Source organism: Anomaloglossus baeobatrachus, chromosome 6 (genome assembly GCF_048569485.1).
Source record: "Anomaloglossus baeobatrachus isolate aAnoBae1 chromosome 6, aAnoBae1.hap1, whole genome shotgun sequence".
Taxonomy (NCBI): Eukaryota; Metazoa; Chordata; class Amphibia; order Anura; family Aromobatidae; genus Anomaloglossus; species Anomaloglossus baeobatrachus.
The window spans coordinates 93573153-93595542 of NC_134358.1; the positions used below are offsets into that span (position 1 = coordinate 93573153).

Here is a 22390-nt window from a genome sequence, read left to right on the forward strand (position 1 = left end):
CTGGAGGTGGCGCACATGAAAACTCATTACTACCGCACCATTCATTCACAATGGGGCTGCAGCCCCATATACAATGAATGGAACAGTGGTAAGGAATCCGACCTGTAACTCCATTTTGTAATGGAGATAAAAGTGCCCCATCAGTCGATAAAAATTCTCAGTTCTGCCGGTCATTGTGGGTCTCAGTAGTCAGATTCCCACCAATCAGTAAATGATAGCTTATTTTTCAATGGACAACCCCTTTAAGGCCCAGACTGACTGTGGTGGTCAGGTGTTAAAGTGGATGCACACATGGGGCTCAATTCATCAAAGCCTTGAAAAGTCCTAAAATACGAGGTTGCCATTCAATTTTGCTGATTTCATGTAATTTTTGCCTCTCTCAGACGAATTGGGTGGAGTTGGACGAGACAGGGCTTTGGCAACCCCTTCGCTGCAAATTATTACTTCAGTTACTCCAGTCTCGGACTGAAGTAAGATTAGTAACGAGGCACACTTTACTTTTTCAGACGTGCTAGATGCATAAAAAGGCCTGTGCCTCTTAATGAATCAGAGTCGTTTGCCTCATCGGGGCATGATCTGTATAGTTGATCCTGAAAATTTTTTTTCTTTTGGGACCATGGGTAAAAAAAATCTTAGCTTCACAATAATAACAAAAATATACAGTCATGGTTAAAAGTGTTGGCACCCTTTAAATTGTTTCAGAAAATGTATTTCACCCAGAAAATTATTGTAATTACACATTTTGTCATACACATGTTTATTTCCTTTGTGTGTACTGGAACAACACACACAAAAAAAAAAACAAATCGCAGAAAAAAGAAAAATTGGGCATAATTTAACACAAAACCCCTAAAAATGGTCCGGACAAAATTGTTGGCTTCTTTCCAGAATTATGCGTAAACAATTTTATTTTAAGCATGTGATGCTGTGAAGCCCCTCTCACCTGCAGGTCGCCTCAGGATCTTCACGTGCTGGAAATCTTCCGGCAACAGGAACGTCAGGTTAACTTCAATGGGAATCGTGATGCCACTCTCGGTAATTGCGATCAGGGGGTGACCGCCACTGCAGTTTAGGGAGCTTCTGGGGTTGATGGTAAATGCAATCTGATGTTATGGCCTCCCGAGAGTGAGGCTGGCCCCAGGGGCTCAGTGTAAGTGTGCAGTACCACAAGGCGTAGAAGAACTCACACACAGGCAGCAATGTCTTTCAGGGTTTTTACTCACTTTTCTGATGGTAACGTGAGACAACCTGGGCGATGCTATGATTAACCAGGTGGAACCAGGTATCCTTCAGGCTGATCTAGGGGTGACTGCTAACTTGCCTTCCTAGCCCTTCTTGTTTGGGGTGACTCCTGACTTGTAGTACTGCGGGAATCACCCAGGGAAGTCACAACTGCCGTTCTCCCCTTTCTGGCCCGTTTGCTGACAGCGTGGACCAAGGATAAGATGGCTCCAGGCTCGATCCTCCTTATGGGCCCCCTCGTTGCTGCTGATGCTGTGGACTCTGTGTGGTTTGGTGAGGTACATCCAGCACCCTCACCAGCAGGGTTAGCAGGCCGAGTAAATGCTTTCCTGGTCTAGGGACCTGTTTCCCCGTGCGAGCTTGTTCTATCGGTAGTCCCCTTACTCAGCCACCTCTTCACTAGGTGGTTTTCAGGCGGCACCACTGGGTAGCCTCTCTCCCCCGCCAGCAGCCACTACAGGTGCAGAGTCTGACAGTGTCCTGCTCTTCAGCTCTCCACCTCAGACACGGCTCCTCCACTCCTGCTCCTCTGACTGCCACTGCACACTGTGTACCTTCCAGTCCCACTACGCACCACTAGCTGGGATGCGAGGGCTACGCCCCCTTCCTGGATCTGCCCAGGGGTCCCCTCTAAGCTGTGTGTGTGTCCTGGTTACTACATGTCTGTGTGTCCACACCCTAGTCAGCCTTTGGGATTACCTGTTTGTACTGACCTAGCATGGGTGCAGTACTCAGTGGTGCCTGACCAGGTTAGGGGCGCCACAATGCTGATTCAAACTCACCTGTGGCACGTAACAGGTGTGGTCAATATGAAAATCACACACGAAACCAGCTAAAAAGGGGAGAAGTTGACTCAATTCTTGCATTGTGTATCTGTCTGTGCCACACTGAGCATAGAGAATAGAAAGAGAAGAAGAGAACTGTCTGAGAACTTGAGAACCAAAATTGTTGAAAAATATCAGCAATCTCAAGGTTACAAGTCCATCTCTTGAGATCTTGATGTTCCTTTGTCCACAATTTACAACCTAATCAAGAAGTTTACAACCCATGGTACTGTACCTAATCTTCCTGGATGTGGACAGCAGAGAAAAATTGATGAAAGCTTGTAATACAGGAAAGTCTGGAAAGTCTGGATGTTGGATAAGCAACCCCAATCAAGTTCCAAAGGAATTCAAGCTGTCCTGCAGGCTCAGGGGGCATCAGTGTCCGCGCAAACTGTTGACATTTGAATTAAATTAAATGCTATGCAGGAGACCCAGGAGGACCTCACTGCTGACCCAGAGACATAAAAAAGATAGACTGGAGGTAGCCAAAATGTAAGTGAGTAAGCCAAAGATTTATAAATGAAAATATTTAGAATGTCACAAAAACAAAATATTTACAAGTCACAAATACTTGCCTCTTAAGGGTTCTTTACACGCTGCGACATCGCTAGCGATGTCAAGCGTGATAGCACCCGCCCCTGTCGTTCCAGCGATATGTGGTGATCGTTACCGTAGTGAACATTATGCTATGGCAGCGTCACATGCACATACCTTGTCAGCGATGTCGCTGTGACAGTCGAACAATCCCCCCTTCAAGGGGGATGTGCGTTCGGCGTCATAGCGATGTCACTGCGGCGTCACTAAGCGGCCGGCCAATAGAAGCGGAGGGCCAATAGAAGCGGAGGGGCGGAGATGACATCCCGCCCACCTCCTTCCTTCCGCATTGCCGGTGGACGCAGGTAAGGAGATGTGCGTCGTTCCTGCGGCGTCACACACAGCAATGTGTGATGCCGCAGGAACGACGAACAACATCGTACCTGTGGCAGCAGCGATATTAAGGAAAGGAGCGACGTGTCAACGATCACCGTTTTTGAACGATTTTGCGATCGTTGATAGTCGCTCCTTGATCTCACACGCTGCGATGTCGCTACCGGCGCCGGATGTGCGTCACTAATGACGTGACCCCGATGATATATCGGTAGTGATGTCGCAGCGTGTAAAGCAGCCTTTAGTGTTAGTGTATCACATAAAATCCCAATAAAATATTTTGCGTGTGTAAAGTGAAAAATGTGGAAAAGTTCACGGGATATAAATACTTTTTCAAGGCACTATATATGTGTTAATTATATGACCACCTTGGAAGCTTTCCATTTAAAATGCTGCTTCCAATAGGTGGCGCTAGAGTTTGTCTCCTTATTCACTGGAGGGACAATTTTAATACTTCCCAGAGGGGCATTGCAGCTATAAGTCCCCTTACTGACAGCCAGACTGGTTTGTCAGGTCTCCGTAAAGAGAATAGTCTTCCCCATGGTCCCCACATAGCTTCTCATAAGCCAGTTCAGATACCCATACTTTGCACTGACGAGGGGCAATCACCCGAAACACCATGTCTGCAAATTGGGATTCTAATCTGGCAATAAATCTTAAATCTTATGAAAAGGCTTGTTTAAAAAGCCCCTTTTGACTTTTAGGATTGCTACTTCCAATAGGTGGCGCTAGAGTTTGTCTCCTTCCTCACTGCAGGGACAAATTCATTTAAAATGTAGTGATTCTTTAAGTGTGTTACATGTGATAAACTATATCTGTTCTATGTTTTGTGTATGCTTTGCATGGTTTAGTCTGTACCATAAGTCGAAAATGAATGCTTTGTTATCTCTTCTCGTAGACACGATTTCCTTGGTCCCGGTTGGCAGCTCTGCCTTTTACGGTCATGACAATCCCGTTGTATCAGTAGTATGTGTTTAGTGAGGGCGGTTTATATATGAATTCCTATGGCTTCTGTTGTCAGTTTCTGGGACTTGTTAGCTTTTTCAGACATAGCAATGAGACAAGCAATGTACATCTCTTGTAAGCTCTGGTTTTCCACTGACGTGATATACCTTGCCTAGTCCTACCCTGAATCCTTACAGATGAGAGTAACACTACATTTCTGGCTTCAGATGGCTAATAATAGGTTTATCTATCCTCTGTGCTAGAAGACGCTGGGTGAGGACTTCCTTCCTAAAGAAATCCCACAACTATTTTCTTGTATATACAAAAGCACCCGGAGGAAACCGTATCCTTTCCCATGATTGCTGTCCTTGGGATTTTCAGAGGAATTGCTCATAGTGATATGTTTAATAGAAAAGTTACTTCTCTGCTCATCACATCTACAGCACAAATGACCACTGCAGGCAATCACTGTGCAAAGTGACTCATGCACCATCTGAACCCAGTGATTGTCTGCAGTGGTCACTTGTGCTGTAAATGTGATGCCACTGCTGCAGCCTATCAACAAAGACCAAAGAAGAAAATAACTGTGTTGGTAAACATATTCCTATAAACAATTCTCAAAATCCATAAAAATTCCATGGAGTGCAATCATGGAATTGTCTATGGCGGCAGCAACAAGCTGTCCATGCATATTTAGTAATTAAAGTTTTACTTTAAATACAGTATTATGGGGAAGTGTGTAGCAATTTTTTATGGGTTAAAGGGAACCTGTCAGGTCCAATATGCACCTTGGACCACGAGCAGTTCTGAGTTCATATTTCTAATCCCTGCCTAACAGTTCCAGTGTATAGTAGCATAGATAAAGAGATTGTTAGAAAAAATATTTTCTAAGATCCTTCATTATATGCTAATGAGGCCACCAACTAATCGCAAGGGCGTTAGTTCCCCTGGCTAGTCAGCCCCCTTAGCATGTAAGTACACCCACGTGTGCGTACTAACATGTTAATGAATGCGCAGCATCAGCGGCATGGTCACGCTCACCTTTCTGCTGCCGACGCTGGATTTCAGCCAAGTGCGCATGATCCCCAGACTTTCTGTCATGGCCACTATGAAGCCGGGTGTATGCATACTTGCTCCAAACTCGTGTAGTACGCATGATCAAAAGTCCTTGGATTATGTGCACTGAGCCGAGAACCAGCATCGGGCGCGGTGGCCGCAGAGAGGTGAGCATGACTATCTTCTGACGTTTCGCATTCATTAACATGTTAGGACACCCACAGGGGTGTGCTTACATGCTAAGAGGGCCGACTAGCCAGGGGAAGTAACGTCCGTCTGAATTCTAATAATGTAAACAATTAGTGACGATACAATGAAGCCGTCGTTAACACCTGCTCGCCTGTTATATAATTACCGGAGAAATGATTTCTTTCCTACTGTTTCCTTAGCTAATTACGTATTATCTGAATTGTTTGAGACTGTAATTACATTATTGATTACAATCTGCGACAAAAATGTTCTCAATTATTCTGTTCCACAGGAAATGACCTATTTCTGGTCGCGGTACATGAATTGGGTCACGCATTAGGATTGGAGCACTCTAATGACCCCACCGCAATCATGGCTCCTTTTTACCAGTACATGGAAACCGACAACTTCAAGCTACCTACTGATGATTTACAGGGAATTCAGAAAATCTATGGTAAGACTTGGATTCTGCTCTATATATTGCAACTAAATTGTCTGGAAACTGATTCATATGATGATACCATTGAAGCAATATCAGGATGATGGATTCAAAGTCTGATGGAATTGGTGATTTAAGAATGGCGACTATGGTTATGATTTTCCTTATTTTTTTATCACTTTTATGGACTTTAATTATTTGATAGTCCATTGATGAGTCAATCAATTAAGGGGTGGGCTCAAACCAGACCCCTGACTTGACTTTAGTCAATACTGAACCACAAACACACCCACTCATTGACAAGAAAAAGACACATATAGTATAAATGTTCTGCCAACATAGTATCACAAGTTAAAGGGAAGAAAACCGTGGTCTGTCTGCGCTGCTGCTGTCAAGGTTATATGAAGATGACAGGATACATGGGCAGGAACTATTGTGGATTAGTTTCAAAGTTTTCCAAACATCTTCTTGAGCACAAACTGAATTCCCGTGCTGAAGAAGAGTTTGGAAATCTTCGAAACGCATCCACAATACTTCCTGCCCATGTATCCTGTCATCTTCATATAACCTCCACAGCAGCGCGGAGAGACCATGGTTTTCTTCCCTTCAGCTTGTAATCAACTGGCCATGGATTCTGCAGCAGCTGTCGTATACAATAGTTTTTCTGTGCTGTGGTCACCACAACCAAGCAAGGTGAGCAGGATATCCCTGTATGTCATCGTAGTTATTTAGATAAGCTCTATTGCGCTTTTTGTTTCCTAAAGTCCCTTGTTTCATAAAATGGTATCACAAAGTTATGTTTTTGTATACTAGTCAACGGGCGTCACACATTTTTGGATTTGGTGAGCCACGTGGAAAGAAAATAATAGACACAGCACTGCATAAACACACACACAAAGCACAGGTTTACAAAATGTCTAATGTACCACTGTATGTCCATACAAAAATAAGAAAATATAGGTTTATTTTTTGTTTCTGGCAGAACACCTGAGCAGAACAGTCTTGAAGTAACCCCCCTGCTCAAATCTGAGCCTACTTTATAAGGCTTCATTCAGACTTTGGCATCTTATGAACATGATCTATCCCTGATTTTCAGTTATAGAACACAGATCCATTGTAGTCTATGGGGCTGCTCACACATTTGTGACTACTCCTTTCTCACCAGCATCACGGATGAAAAGTACCAATACAAGTCTATAGGGTGCTTTACACGCTACGACATTGCTACCGATACATCGTCGGGGTCACGTCGTTAGTGATGCACAACCGGCACCGGTAGCGACATTGCAGCATGTGACACCAAGGAGCAACGATCAACGATCGCAAAATCGTTCAAAAACGGTGATCGTTGACACATCGCTCCTTTCCTTAATATCGCTGCTGCCACAGGTATGATGTTGTTTGTCGTTCCTGCGGCATCACACATCGCTATGTGTGACACCGCAGGAACGATCCACATCTCATTACCTGCGTCCACCGGCAACCCGCTCATACTCCGCTTCTATTGGCCGGCCGCTTAGTGACACTGTAGTGACGTCGCTATGACGCTGAACGCTAACAAGGTATGTGCATGTGACGCTGCCGTAGCGATAATGTTCGCTACAGCAGCGAGCACCACATATCGCACCAATGACGGGGGCGGGTGCTATCACAAACTTACCTGTATTTCCGAAAGTATACATCCGATCTCACAACTAAAGGTATGTAAAGAATCAGCATGATAGGGCCAGTATAGCACCGGCTTTAGTTTATGTATGAAAAACCTGGTGGTTGGTCCTCTTTAATAACCCAGTTAGGCTATGTGCGCACGTTGCGTAATTACATGCAGTTACGCTGCAATCTACACCGCAGCGTAACTGCATGCTTCCTGCGTCCCTGCATAATCTATGAAGATTATGCAGGAGCCGTGTGCACGTGGCGTCTTAGAGCGCAGCGCTTCGGCTGCTGCCCGAAGCGTGCGTTCTAAGAAGTGACATATCACTTCTTTCCTGCGCTTTGCCTGCAGCCCCCGCTCTGTCTATGGGAGGGGCTGCACTCAGAGCGCATGAAATCGGCTTTTTTTTTCATTACGGACTGTTTCTGCATCGATTTGAAGCGCACGTGTGCTGTTCAGATCGCTGCAGAAATTTCTGCAGGGCTAGTACGTAACGTGCGCACATAGCCTTACTGTCTGCCATTTTTATTGAGGGTATTTGCTCTTTTAATAATTGTGTAAGTGAAAAAAATGAAATTATCAAATGTCAGCTTCTGAGCTAAATTTTAAGTTTTAATTATTAATATGTGGCTATTGTTTAGTTTTTGGATAGAAATGCTCTTTAGGAATATTCATAGTTTTATAGTGTTTAAGGTTGAAGGTAGACTTATGTCCATCAAGTTCAACCCATACCTAACCTAACATGTTCTCCTAATATTGGTGAACTCTATCGGTGATGACTGTGGTTCAGTCTGGTCACTGAGGGCTCCTATCTTTATACATTTGGCCTGGGCAGATCTTGTTAATCATTGCATTGTGTATGGTTTTACATAGGACTGCAGGTAATGATTTGACGCTCTTAGTTCTTACGGTGTTTGTGTGAGTTTTCTCAGAACAGACTATTTTCTTTGGCCCGTATGCAGATGTTTCGAGAGTTGTGTTGATATCAACTGGAACAAATAGCCCCAGATTCTGGATGATTTTGCTCACCCTTTATTCCCCAGTAACACATTTACCATTTCCAGTAGACCGTGCTTCCTGTCTATAATTATGCCATTTGGACTCCCATCCTAGAAATGTTGATGAATTGCAGTCTGTTACAAAATAGTGTTACACTGTGTTAAATGGGACATGTCGCCCCTCTGCTAAGTCCGAATAGTGCACTTCCCAGAACTGAGAGCCATTGATATACTGTTTTCTGACCAATTTCCAGGTAAATATTCAAATTGTCTCTCCAGTAAAGGAGACAAACTCTAGCACAGCGCCACCTATTGGAAGTAGCGATCCTAAAAGTCACAAGTGGATTTTTGACAATCCTTTGCAATATGACTCAGGATATATAAGCCAGATCAGAATCCCAATTTGCAGACACGGTGTTTCGGGGTGCTTGCCCCTCGTCAGTGCAAAGTATGGGGGTGTCTGATCTGGCTCATGAGAAAGCTATGTGGGGACCACGGGGGAACACTATTCTCCTTAAGGAGACTTTGCAAGCCAGTCTGGCTGCCAGGTAAGGGGACTTATAGCTGCAATGCCCCTCTGGGAAATAGGGAAATATTCAAATTGTCTCTCCAGTAAAGGAGACAAACTCTAGCACAGCGCCACCTATTGGAAGTAGCGATCCTAAAAGTCACAAGTGGATTTTTGACAATCCTTTGCAATATGACTCAGGATATATAAGCCAGATCAGAATCCCAATTTGCAGACACGGTGTTTCGGGGTGCTTGCCCCTCGTCAGTGCAAAGTATGGGGGTGTCTGATCTGGCTCATGAGAAAGCTATGTGGGGACCACGGGGGAACACTATTCTCCTTAAGGAGACTTTGCAAGCCAGTCTGGCTGCCAGGTAAGGGGACTTATAGCTGCAATGCCCCTCTGGGAAATAGGGAAATATTCAAATTGTCTCTCCAGTAAAGGAGACAAACTCTAGCACAGCGCCACCTATTGGAAGTAGCGATCCTAAAAGTCACAAGTGGATTTTTGACAATCCTTTGCAATATGACTCAGGATATATAAGCCAGATCAGAATCCCAATTTGCAGACACGGTGTTTCGGGGTGCTTGCCCCTCGTCAGTGCAAAGTATGGGGGTGTCTGATCTGGCTCATGAGAAAGCTATGTGGGGACCACGGGGGAACACTATTCTCCTTAAGGAGACTTTGCAAGCCAGTCTGGCTGCCAGGTAAGGGGACTTATAGCTGCAATGCCCCTCTGGGAAATAGGGAAATATTCAAATTGTCTCTCCAGTAAAGGAGACAAACTCTAGCACAGCGCCACCTATTGGAAGTAGCGATCCTAAAAGTCACAAGTGGATTTTTGACAATCCTTTGCAATATGACTCAGGATATATAAGCCAGATCAGAATCCCAATTTGCAGACACGGTGTTTCGGGGTGCTTGCCCCTCGTCAGTGCAAAGTATGGGGGTGTCTGATCTGGCTCATGAGAAAGCTATGTGGGGACCACGGGGGAACACTATTCTCCTTAAGGAGACTTTGCAAGCCAGTCTGGCTGCCAGGTAAGGGGACTTATAGCTGCAATGCCCCTCTGGGAAATAGGGAAATATTCAAATTGTCTCTCCAGTAAAGGAGACAAACTCTAGCACAGCGCCACCTATTGGAAGTAGCGATCCTAAAAGTCACAAGTGGATTTTTGACAATCCTTTGCAATATGACTCAGGATATATAAGCCAGATCAGAATCCCAATTTGCAGACACGGTGTTTCGGGGTGCTTGCCCCTCGTCAGTGCAAAGTATGGGGGTGTCTGATCTGGCTCATGAGAAAGCTATGTGGGGACCACGGGGGAACACTATTCTCCTTAAGGAGACTTTGCAAGCCAGTCTGGCTGCCAGGTAAGGGGACTTATAGCTGCAATGCCCCTCTGGGAAATAGGGAAATATTCAAATTGTCTCTCCAGTAAAGGAGACAAACTCTAGCACAGCGCCACCTATTGGAAGTAGCGATCCTAAAAGTCACAAGTGGATTTTTGACAATCCTTTGCAATATGACTCAGGATATATAAGCCAGATCAGAATCCCAATTTGCAGACACGGTGTTTCGGGGTGCTTGCCCCTCGTCAGTGCAAAGTATGGGGGTGTCTGATCTGGCTCATGAGAAAGCTATGTGGGGACCACGGGGGAACACTATTCTCCTTAAGGAGACTTTGCAAGCCAGTCTGGCTGCCAGGTAAGGGGACTTATAGCTGCAATGCCCCTCTGGGAAATAGGGAAATATTCAAATTGTCTCTCCAGTAAAGGAGACAAACTCTAGCACAGCGCCACCTATTGGAAGTAGCGATCCTAAAAGTCACAAGTGGATTTTTGACAATCCTTTGCAATATGACTCAGGATATATAAGCCAGATCAGAATCCCAATTTGCAGACACGGTGTTTCGGGGTGCTTGCCCCTCGTCAGTGCAAAGTATGGGGGTGTCTGATCTGGCTCATGAGAAAGCTATGTGGGGACCACGGGGGAACACTATTCTCCTTAAGGAGACTTTGCAAGCCAGTCTGGCTGCCAGGTAAGGGGACTTATAGCTGCAATGCCCCTCTGGGAAATAGGGAAATATTCAAATTGTCTCTCCAGTAAAGGAGACAAACTCTAGCACAGCGCCACCTATTGGAAGTAGCGATCCTAAAAGTCACAAGTGGATTTTTGACAATCCTTTGCAATATGACTCAGGATATATAAGCCAGATCAGAATCCCAATTTGCAGACACGGTGTTTCAGGGTGCTTGCCCCTCGTCAGTGCAAAGTATGGGGGTGTCTGATCTGGCTCATGAGAAAGCTATGTGGGGACCACGGGGGAACACTATTCTCCTTAAGGAGACTTTGCAAGCCAGTCTGGCTGCCAGGTAAGGGGACTTATAGCTGCAATGCCCCTCTGGGAAATAGGGAAATATTCAAATTGTCTCTCCAGTAAAGGAGACAAACTCTAGCACAGCGCCACCTATTGGAAGTAGCGATCCTAAAAGTCACAAGTGGATTTTTGACAATCCTTTGCAATATGACTCAGGATATATAAGCCAGATCAGAATCCCAATTTGCAGACACGGTGTTTCGGGGTGCTTGCCCCTCGTCAGTGCAAAGTATGGGGGTGTCTGATCTGGCTCATGAGAAAGCTATGTGGGGACCACGGGGGAACACTATTCTCCTTAAGGAGACTTTGCAAGCCAGTCTGGCTGCCAGGTAAGGGGACTTATAGCTGCAATGCCCCTCTGGGAAATAGGGAAATATTCAAATTGTCTCTCCAGTAAAGGAGAGAAACTCTAGCACAGCGCCACCTATTGGAAGTAGCGATCCTAAAAGTCACAAGTGGATTTTTGACAATCCTTTGCAATATGACTCAGGATATATAAGCCAGATCAGAATCCCAATTTGCAGACACGGTGTTTCGGGGTGCTTGCCCCTCGTCAGTGCAAAGTATGGGGGTGTCTGATCTGGCTCATGAGAAAGCTATGTGGGGACCACGGGGGAACACTATTCTCCTTAAGGAGACTTTGCAAGCCAGTCTGGCTGCCAGGTAAGGGGACTTATAGCTGCAATGCCCCTCTGGGAAATAGGGAAATATTCAAATTGTCTCTCCAGTAAAGGAGACAAACTCTAGCACAGCGCCACCTATTGGAAGTAGCGATCCTAAAAGTCACAAGTGGATTTTTGACAATCCTTTGCAATATGACTCAGGATATATAAGCCAGATCAGAATCCCAATTTGCAGACACGGTGTTTCGGGGTGCTTGCCCCTCGTCAGTGCAAAGTATGGGGGTGTCTGATCTGGCTCATGAGAAAGCTATGTGGGGACCACGGGGGAACACTATTCTCCTTAAGGAGACTTTGCAAGCCAGTCTGGCTGCCAGGTAAGGGGACTTATAGCTGCAATGCCCCTCTGGGAAATAGGGAAATATTCAAATTGTCTCTCCAGTAAAGGAGACAAACTCTAGCACAGCGCCACCTATTGGAAGTAGCGATCCTAAAAGTCACAAGTGGATTTTTGACAATCCTTTGCAATATGACTCAGGATATATAAGCCAGATCAGAATCCCAATTTGCAGACACGGTGTTTCGGGGTGCTTGCCCCTCGTCAGTGCAAAGTATGGGGGTGTCTGATCTGGCTCATGAGAAAGCTATGTGGGGACCACGGGGGAACACTATTCTCCTTAAGGAGACTTTGCAAGCCAGTCTGGCTGCCAGGTAAGGGGACTTATAGCTGCAATGCCCCTCTGGGAAATAGGGAAATATTCAAATTGTCTCTCCAGTAAAGGAGACAAACTCTAGCACAGCGCCACCTATTGGAAGTAGCGATCCTAAAAGTCACAAGTGGATTTTTGACAATCCTTTGCAATATGACTCAGGATATATAAGCCAGATCAGAATCCCAATTTGCAGACACGGTGTTTCGGGGTGCTTGCCCCTCGTCAGTGCAAAGTATGGGGGTGTCTGATCTGGCTCATGAGAAAGCTATGTGGGGACCACGGGGGAACACTATTCTCCTTAAGGAGACTTTGCAAGCCAGTCTGGCTGCCAGGTAAGGGGACTTATAGCTGCAATGCCCCTCTGGGAAATTTCCAGGTGAAACTCTACCCTGGCTTCGGAGCTGAAATCCCTTGGGATACAGCTGAATGTGCCTTTAGATTGGCCCTGACCATGGGTGTGCGGAGGAATGAAACATATTTTACTTAATAGATTAACGACGAAGATTTGCTGAAAACACATGGGTTCTTATTAATCCGCTCCATTATCATAACTTACCTTGCTCTTTGTATGAAGCTCAGCATTCTTTCGCCTTCATTTTCTGATGAGCAAGTCGAATTCTTCAGAGTCGTGTTCATGAGAATTATTTTTAAAAGGTTGGCATCTGTATACTTGGAGGAAAAATGGCTGCTGTCATCTCTTTCTGCTGACAGGTCACTTATTACTCAGTATATAGTACTGTTTCCAGGACCCGAAGATGGCGCATTGATGTTACTATCAGTGATTGGATCATTGGCAAGAATAGAGCTGATCCTGATATTTGTAAGGTGTGGAAATATTACAAATGCCATGTTCATCCGCAGCAGAGAAATAACGATAGTTTGGATAATTTGATTACTTTTTATCGGGAGTGTGTTTTATTTACAACGTTAAAGCCCCCCTGAATTGGTGGGATGGGGCATAATAAAAGTAGACTTCAGAATTCGCTAATTTGCCAACCTGCAGCAGAACATTGGCCGAATTCCACTTATTGCATTAATCTAATTTTATGTGTGAGTGAATCTGACCATTCGAGGTATAAGTAAAGTTTCCAAGTCTCTGGGTAAAACGAGAGACCTTTCGGACTACCTGAAGGGCTGTCGAGTCTCTCTTGTGTGGCCCTGTGCTCCCCGAACAAGTCAGGGCTTCTGCAACATTTCCTTGTCCATGACGTTGAGATATGGCGTCATCTGGCTCAGACTTGCTGCTGTCTAATCACATATTCGGGGGATGAGAACAGGTCCTACTAAGGGGGTGAACTTTTTAAAAAATCTCACATTTATGTAAAAAAAATTAAAAAAAAACAATCGGCAACTATTGCACTTTTACAAAATGTGTACTAGAGTAGGGAATGTCATGAAACAAAGAACAATTACCCATTGAAACCCCACCTCTATGTTGCCAACATAGTGGTTCCCCCAGACTTGCTGTTTACCAATCACCTGGCTTTAGTGGTCAGTGATTGGAGGCAGCGGTGACGTGATTGATGGACAGTCATTGTTGCAGACCTGCTGAGGAACATTGGTGCTGTGGCAGTAGAGTGGTGCAGGAGAAGGTATTGGGCCATTATTTGTTTTATACCATTCCCTATCATAAGAGTAGATTTTGTAAAATTCCTGAAAAATCTCAAAGATCTAATTATATAGAAAACGTAACAATTCTACTGTTGCTAAGAACTTTCTACGATGAGATTAACCAATATCCACGCAAAGGAGATGTGGAGCAGTTTGTATAACAACCAATCAGATTTCAGCTTCTATTAAAATTGAACCTCTGAAAAATTAGGGCTGGAATCTAAGTTTTTACAATAAGCAACTGCACTGCTTTTCCTATACAACCATGTAGTTAATTCTCCAGAATTCTATATGGCTACACTAAAACCAGTCTTATATGCAGGACGTTCTCTTAAAAATTTTCAGGTGACTCGTGGGCATCACTAGAGGCTAGACCCCCACCTATGTAACATTTATTGCCTATTCAATGAGTGTAATATATTCCTTAAAGCGCACCATCACCAGGATTTTCCTATATAACCTAACGCCAGTGCTATACTGGCACTATCAGGCTAATTCCATACATACCTTTAGTTGCCATCTAGGATGTATAGGTTTTGAAACACAAGCAAGGAAAGTTTGAAAAATCAGCAGCGGGTTGATTGACATTAGCTACAGTTCAGCTGGGGTGAGTATTCATAGTTATCCCCTCCCCCTGTTATGTATGCTAATTCTATTATACAATCGTTTTACTTTGTGACTAAAAGGACTTGTGCTGATGTCATACCCATGTGACCAGAAGGGGTCGGGCTTTAGCTAACAGAAAAATAATGTTGGCAGCTCAGATGTATAGTTTTTGAAACGTAAGCAAGTAAAATTTGTAAAATGAACAGCTGTTGATTGGCAGCAGCTGGGGTGGATATTCATAGTCATTCTCGCCCTCCTGCCTGTCCATCCTCCCCCTAGCTTTTATTCATGCAAATTGTATTATAGAAGCATTTTACTAATGATTGTGGCAAGAAGGACCTTGCTGATGTCATACCCATGTGACCAGAAGGGGTCGGGCTTTAGCTAACAGAAAAATAATGTTGCTTCCTGGTATCAGCTATGTTGGCTGAGGCCCCACCCCTTCTGGTCACATGGGTATGACATCAGCAAGGTCCTTCTTGCCACAATCATTAGTAAAATGCTTCTATAATACAATTTGCATGAATAAAAGCTAGGGGGAGGATGGACAGGCAGGAGGGCGAGAATGACTATGAATATCCACCCCAGCTGCTGCCAATCAACAGCTGTTCATTTTACAAATTTTACTTGCTTACGTTTCAAAAACTATACATCTGAGCTGCCAACTAAAGGTGTGTATAGAATCAGCCTGATAGTGCCAGTATAGCACTGGCTTTAGTTTATATAGGAAAATCCTGGTGATTTGCGCTTTAAAAGTGTTTTTCTTATGAAGACTTCCTTTGTTCATATGCCTTATTAAAGGAAATATGTCAGCAGGTGTTTGCTTGTAAAGTGACAGCAGCATGATGTAGGGACAGAGACCCTGACTCCAGTGATGTCACTTAGTTTACTGGATGCTGTAGCTGTGACAGAATAGCAGTTTTCTCTGCTGTAGATCTAGCAGAGGTCAGATATTGAGCTGTGTACTACTGAGCCAACACCACAGCTTTCTGTGTACATTGTATAGTCAAAGAACACTACTACTTAGTGCTGGGACGTGATTGGACTACAAGGCACAAGATATGTTGTCCTTTAGTGATAATCACGTGCAGATAAAATACTGATTGTATTGAAACAGCAGAACACAGCCCAGTAAGTGAATCAAGCGCTCTTCCCCTACATCATGGCGCTCTCAGATTCGCTTTAAGATATATAGAGGTCATAGAGGAGGTTTTCTCGGTCAGAATCCCCCTTTATGAGTCAGGACAAAGAGCTCCTACATTTGGTAAATGAAGACATGTTGAATGTTGTCGGAGTGAGACTCTGCGCCACACCAGGGTCACTTTCTGAAAGGAATATTCATTTAACTTTTACACACTGTTATTCTTATATTTTCATGGTTTAACTCAATTGTTTAACTGATCCATTTCTCCATTACATAATGTATTATCAACTACAGTATTGTATTTATACTTTTCTGAATTTATTCTTAGGTCCACCTGAAAAGATCCCTACACCAACAAAACCTCTTCCTACAGTGCCACCACATCGGCCTAACCCACCAGCAGATCCTCGTAAGAATGACAGGCAACCTCGACCTCCTAGGCCTCCAAATGGAGGAGACCGGCCGTCCTACCCAGGAGTAAAGCCTAACATCTGTGATGGCAATTTCAACACTTTGGCAATATTACGCAGGGAAATGTTTGTCTTTAAGGTAAGATATATTCGCACTTTCTAATTAGCTCTCATTACGATGGTGACCTGTCCTCACAGGGAAGAGGGCACATAGTTATGCAAGTCTCGTAGTTTTTCAAAAATCTTTGAGAGCTTTCCTCAAGAAGTTGCCTCTTCTTGTCGCCTCCTTCAGTATGTTTCTCTGCCTCACTGGTCATGTGGTGGAAATGGGCTTGGAATTTCAACGTGTAGGTGGTCAAATGAGTAGAAAGGGGCAAGAGGGAGGTGAAAAAACAGCAGAAGGTGAAATAAGTATTGAATACGTCATATTTCAACCTCTGTATATATTGAAAGGCCCTGATTTATGAAGATCAGTATTTTTCATGCCGGTCTTGATGAGGTGGCGTGCTGAAGTTGAGTCCGATGCTCCTGATGTTATTTTACATTATGATGTTTTCAGCAATTTTCCCATCTATTGCTCAGTGCTTATTGTGACTAATGTACATGTGGATTTTGTGAAAAAACTGGAAGATAGATTCTAAAAAATCCCTAGTGGCCGGTGTGAAAATTGCACAGATTGTGATTATTGATGGGTGGACCTGGAATGTAAAAGTCTGCATCTGCACGGGTTCAACAATCCAGGTCTGGCCACCCGGGTAATAAATTAAAGAAATAAAGGAATAATAAAGAAAATAAGTATAAAGCAGGCGCGCTATGTTTACCGGTCTCCAGTGCAGCTGTAACTGCTTTCAGGGCCGCTCATTCTACTTCCGGGGCCGCTCATTTACCTTCATACATATTCAGTGCTTCCCCCGCCAAACGGCAGTCTGCGTGACAGCGTATCGGACTGCTTTGCGATCATAGACCCTGTCTGCAAATCTATTGGTGTAAAAATAAATAAATAAAAAATTGGCTTAGGGTTCCCCTCAATTTTGAAACTCAGCCATAAAAAAGCCGACAGCTGGAGGCTGGTATTTTAAGGCTGGGGAGACCCATGGTTATTGGCCCTCCCCAGCCTAAAAATAGCAGCCTCCAAGGATTGTCGCATCCGTTAGATGCGACAATCCCGACACTTTACCGGCCTCATCCTGATTTTCAGACTAAGGGAAACCCAATACCCATGGGTCTTCCAGCAGCTCCCAGCTGTTGGCATTATCATGGCTGGTTATCAATATTGGGGGATACCGAATGGCATTTTTTTAAAATTATTTATTTAAATAATTTAAAAAAAAAGCTGCATGTGGTTCCTCTTATTTTGATACACAGCCAAGATGAGCACACAGCTGGGGGCTGTAGCCTGTAGCTTTAGGCTTTATCTGTCCTGTGTACACAAAGTGGGGGGATTCTACTCCAATTTTTTTTTCCATTTATTTATTTTTTCACTATTAGACCCAGACAGGATCTGTAACTGCAAGCAGTCAGACATGCTGTCACACAGGGTAGGGGCGCAACTAACTGCAACCAATCACAGACACCGGGACTGCCGATGGGCAGGGGAAGCAGTGAATATGTATGAAGGTAAATGAGTGGCTGTGGAAGTAGAATGAGAGGGCCTGGAAGCAGTTACAGCTGTGCCAGAGACCAGTAAGTATAACGCGCTTGCTCCAATCCCTCTATCCTTTCTCCCACCATTTTTAAGCGACAAATTCTGATCCCCCTAGACTTATATGGGGACTGGTGTCCGGCCAGATATCCGGGATCAATCCCGGGCTGGAACAGGGGGAGTTTTAAACCCTGTTAGACCCGCCAATCCCAGGTATCTGTGAGTCTGCCCATCACTAATTGTGATCTAGAAGCAAAAAAACATTGGCAACATTTTTTTAAAAAAACTTTTAACATAAAATCCTGTTGTAACCAATGGATCATTTTTCTGATAACACAGTCCCTTTAATATCCCACCCCGGTTCTTTACTTTAGTGAACACCGAATAGACTTTTCTATAACGCGGGCAATTTTACCGGAGCTACTGGGACATTTCATGACATCTTTACGAAGCTCCCAATCTGCAGAATCAGGACTGGATTTCTGTAAGGAGTTTCTCCTGGTACAATTCCAGTCTCTACATTAGTATTTCATATTACAGGGGTATTGGAGCCCTTTAACTCCTATAATATTTCACAGCCATTCAGAAGATGAAGTAATATCTCTCTATTAATTTATTGGTGCACAGAGACATCACAGATTTTTCGCTATGTGGATGAAACACACGGCATTTTGCAAATCAATATTCAATTACTTATGGGTTGCAATATTTTTTAGGTTAATTAAGAATATTGATGTGGAGCTCCGGGTCTATGCATTAAAATTTCACTACTAAATTTGCAATGTAGTAAAGCTTTACTTAGAACAGCATTTCATTTTCTTAGTGGCTTTTTATGCCCCTCGATACCGAACGTGTCCTAGTTTATAAATAATGAAATGTAGATATATTTAAATTCACACTTTGTGGTGGTTTAAATCTGCTCTTGGAGGATATACATTAAAAGCCGGCCGGCCTGGTTTATGGGCTGCTTCTTTTTTAATGACATCTGTATATTAAAGGAATAGTTAATGGCGTCTGATATCCAGTAGATTACATGAGAGGAATAGAATGAGCACATTGACAATATATGGATGGGTGGTACTCAAATGTGCCCCATCCTATGGATAGATGGGTGCAATTGACAAATTGTTTACTTCCCAATTATGCTGCCAAAACAAGTCTGACCCATCAAGGCATGGACTCCGACAAGAAAGACTTGTCATCATATCCTGATATTAAGATTTTAGCAGTAGATACTTTCACTTTTTTAAATTGAGGAGGGTCTCTATGGATCCTACTCGCTTTATAGCAGTTCTCTAAAATGCTCGATCAGGTTGAGATCTTGGGAATTTGAAGGCCAAGTTAAGGTGATGACTTGGCTTTCAAATTTCAAGGTGATGACTTGGCCTTCAAATTTCAAGGTAATGACTCTTGGCCTTCAAATTTCAAGGTGACGACTTGGCCTTCAAACCATTCCTTAACAATAGAGATGAGAAAACTAATGTAATCAATTCTGGACTAATCATATACTTTTTAATCCAAATTTTTATTCTGGCCCAATTTGTCATTGAATTAGGAGTGCACTGGGTCCCAGCAATCAGGTAGCCAGATCCATAGTATTAATGTTGTACCTCCCCATGTGCCAAACCATTGTTGCAGGCATTGTCTTAGACGTACTCAAGAACGTCTTGAGAAGTTCCCGGGGAGGTGGAGACCTATATACAATTGTCCCATACCTGTACTTTTGCCCTGTCTGAGCCCTATGGCATATAAGGAGCACTCACAAGCCATTTCTGTGGCTGCACCACTGTCATCTTAAAGAGCAATTTCTCCCAATACAAAGTTTGTGACTAATATTTTGTTGAGCAACTCAAAGTGAAATGCCACATTCCCGGCATGAATCGTCAATATCGAAGTGACAGATTGTCACTCGCTGAGACCCCAGTGCATAAGGGACCAATATGGCAGCACATCCAGTTGTCACTTTTGCCTAAATGTCAACTGTAGTAGAATAAATGAAAAAAATACTGAACTTCTGATTTACTAACTCAGGCTGCAACATAAAAATGCATCTCTACACACAACTTTAGACAATTTTCTCTTTTTCTGCCCTAATATTTCAAAATTGATCAAAATAACCCATTAAAAAAAAGTTAAATAAGCAAATAAAATCCAAATAGTCTCCTATAGGCACCGTACTGTGATAACGTCAGTGGAGATTACAGCCCTTCTTAATGTGCTCTTCGCTTCATCTGTAGTACTTGGTTCACTGACCATTTTAACATTAACCGTAAAATATGCCACTGTTTTCCGCCGCCCGGACCAAAGGAAATCACTGTGAATGCTGCTTATTCAATTGATGTCTGATTGCTAAATGGGAAAAATCTATCATGATGGAATTACATAGCGGGATGCTATAACATTTTATACCGGCCATAAATAGCTTGCTCTACATTCAAATGTCACTGCGATTGCTCTGACACATTGGTGTATTTACTGCCCGTATTATTTATAGGGTTTCATTCTGGTCAGCGGACTATGTAAATTAGTTTATGCAGTAAAGTGTTTGTATCCAGAAAGCTTCCAAAAATACCACAATCACCATTTCCGCCTTCATCGCATTTCTGACCTTTGAAATTTTTGAAAACTGCTTGAAGATTAACTTTTTGTTTAAAAAAACAAATGCCGGAGCAAATCAATGATTTGGATAGTTGGCCGTCCATGTGCCGCCCCTCTCAGAGATACTGTGCTAGCACATAGAAGTCAAAAGTCGTATTAACGATTGTTTTATGTGTATAGAGCAGTGATGGCCAAGCTCTAGAGCTCAGTGTGTCAAAATTCATAGAAAAAAAAAAACAAAAAACGAGCATAACTCGGTGATGTCTCACGTCTAGAAAAAGTCATCATTATACGATATTTGTAGCTCTAATAAAGTTTTTTTTAATTGTAATAAAAAACAAATAATTTTTTAACTGCTTAGTTACTTTTTTTGTTTTTGAATTTCACTAAATCTTCAATTGAAGCAGTGAGATCTTAGCAGGGTTAACCGTCTCTGATGGGGTGTTCTCTTCCCCCAGTATTGCTGAGCGGTAACTGTGTTGGGGTACAGTGGGGTACAGTTGTAGCACAATGAGGTCTTGGCATAGTTAATTGTCTCTGATGGGGTGTTCTCTTCCATGCGTTGGGGTACAGTAAGGTACAGTGGTAGCACAGTGAGGTTTTGGCAGGGTTAACTGTCTTTGATGGGGTGTTCTCTTCCCCCAGTATTGCTGAGTGGTAACTGTGTTGGGTTATAGTGAGGTCCTGGCAGGGTTAACGCTCTGATGGGTGTTCTCTTCCCCCACTATTGCTGAGTGGTAATTGTGTTGGAGTATAGTGGTAGCACAGTGAGGCATTGGCAGGGTTAACTGTCTCTGATGGGGTGTTCTCTTCTCCCAGTATTGCTGAGTGGTAACTGTGTTGGGTTATAGTGAAGTCCTGGCAGGGTTAACGCTCTGATGGGTGTTCTCTTCTCCCACTATTGCCGACGGGTAACTGTGTTGGGGTACAGTGGTAGCACAGTGAGGTCTTGGCAGGGTTAACTATATTTGATGGGGTTTCTCTTCCCCCAGTATTGCTGAGTGGTAACTGTTGGGGTTCAGTGAGGCCTTGGCAGGGTTAACGCTCTGATGGGTGTTCTCTTCCCCCACTATTTCTGAGTGGTAACTGTGTTGGGGTCCAGTGAGGTACAGTGGTAGCACAGTGAAGTTTTGGTGGAGTTAACTCTCTCTGATGGGTGTTTTCTTCCCCCACTGCTGAGGTGTAACTGTGTTGGGGTACAGTAGTAGCACAGTGAGGTCTTGGCACAGTTAACTGTCTCTGATGTGGTACACTGATAGAAATCTGCTAATCAGTGATGGGGCGGGGTTACACAGAGCAGTTGACTAGGAGGCATGAGATGCCTAGTCCTGTAATGATAATCTCCTGCTGATAAAACACTGATTTTGTCAAAACAACAACACATAGTCTAAGTCAGCACGGGCCGCAGTGGTTAGCACTGCAGTCTTGCAGCGCTGGGTTCTCCGTGTTTCCTCCAGGTTCTCCTGTTTCCTCTCAGTTTCCAAAGACATACAGATAGGGAATTTAGATTGTGAGTCCTAATGGGACAGTGATGATCACATCTGTAAAGATCTGTGGAATTAATAGTGCTATATATGGGAATAAAATAAATAGGTAAGTGACACCGCTGGAATCAGCCTCTTAGCCCTTACATTCTGCTGCTATCAGATTACACAGCAAAACCCTGCTGACAGATCCCATTTAATAACCACAGTCGAGTCTGCTTTTCTAAATGAACCATTAACTGAGCACTTTTGACTATTTTCACAGATTGGTAGAGTGTCCGGTCCATTACTGATGAAGCTCAGTGATCCAAAAAGTGTGGAATTCTGAAACTTTAAGGACCATTGAACAAAATATGTTTTTTTATCACAAAGTTTAGGTTTGTCAAGTGTAAAGGTT

The 22390-nt window shown here is 43.6% G+C and overlaps 1 protein-coding gene across 2 annotated transcripts in view; it reads left to right on the forward strand.

The window, feature by feature from the left end:
- MMP16 (matrix metallopeptidase 16) overlaps positions 1 to 22390 on the forward strand; it is a 303847-nt gene that overhangs the window by 234908 nt on the left and 46549 nt on the right. For both annotated transcript variants that reach the window (XM_075353111.1, XM_075353112.1), the window contains 2 exons: positions 5476 to 5637; positions 16188 to 16408. In XM_075353111.1, the coding sequence (XP_075209226.1) occupies positions 5476 to 5637; positions 16188 to 16408 (383 nt within the window). The remainder of the gene's footprint in view (positions 1 to 5475; positions 5638 to 16187; positions 16409 to 22390) is intronic.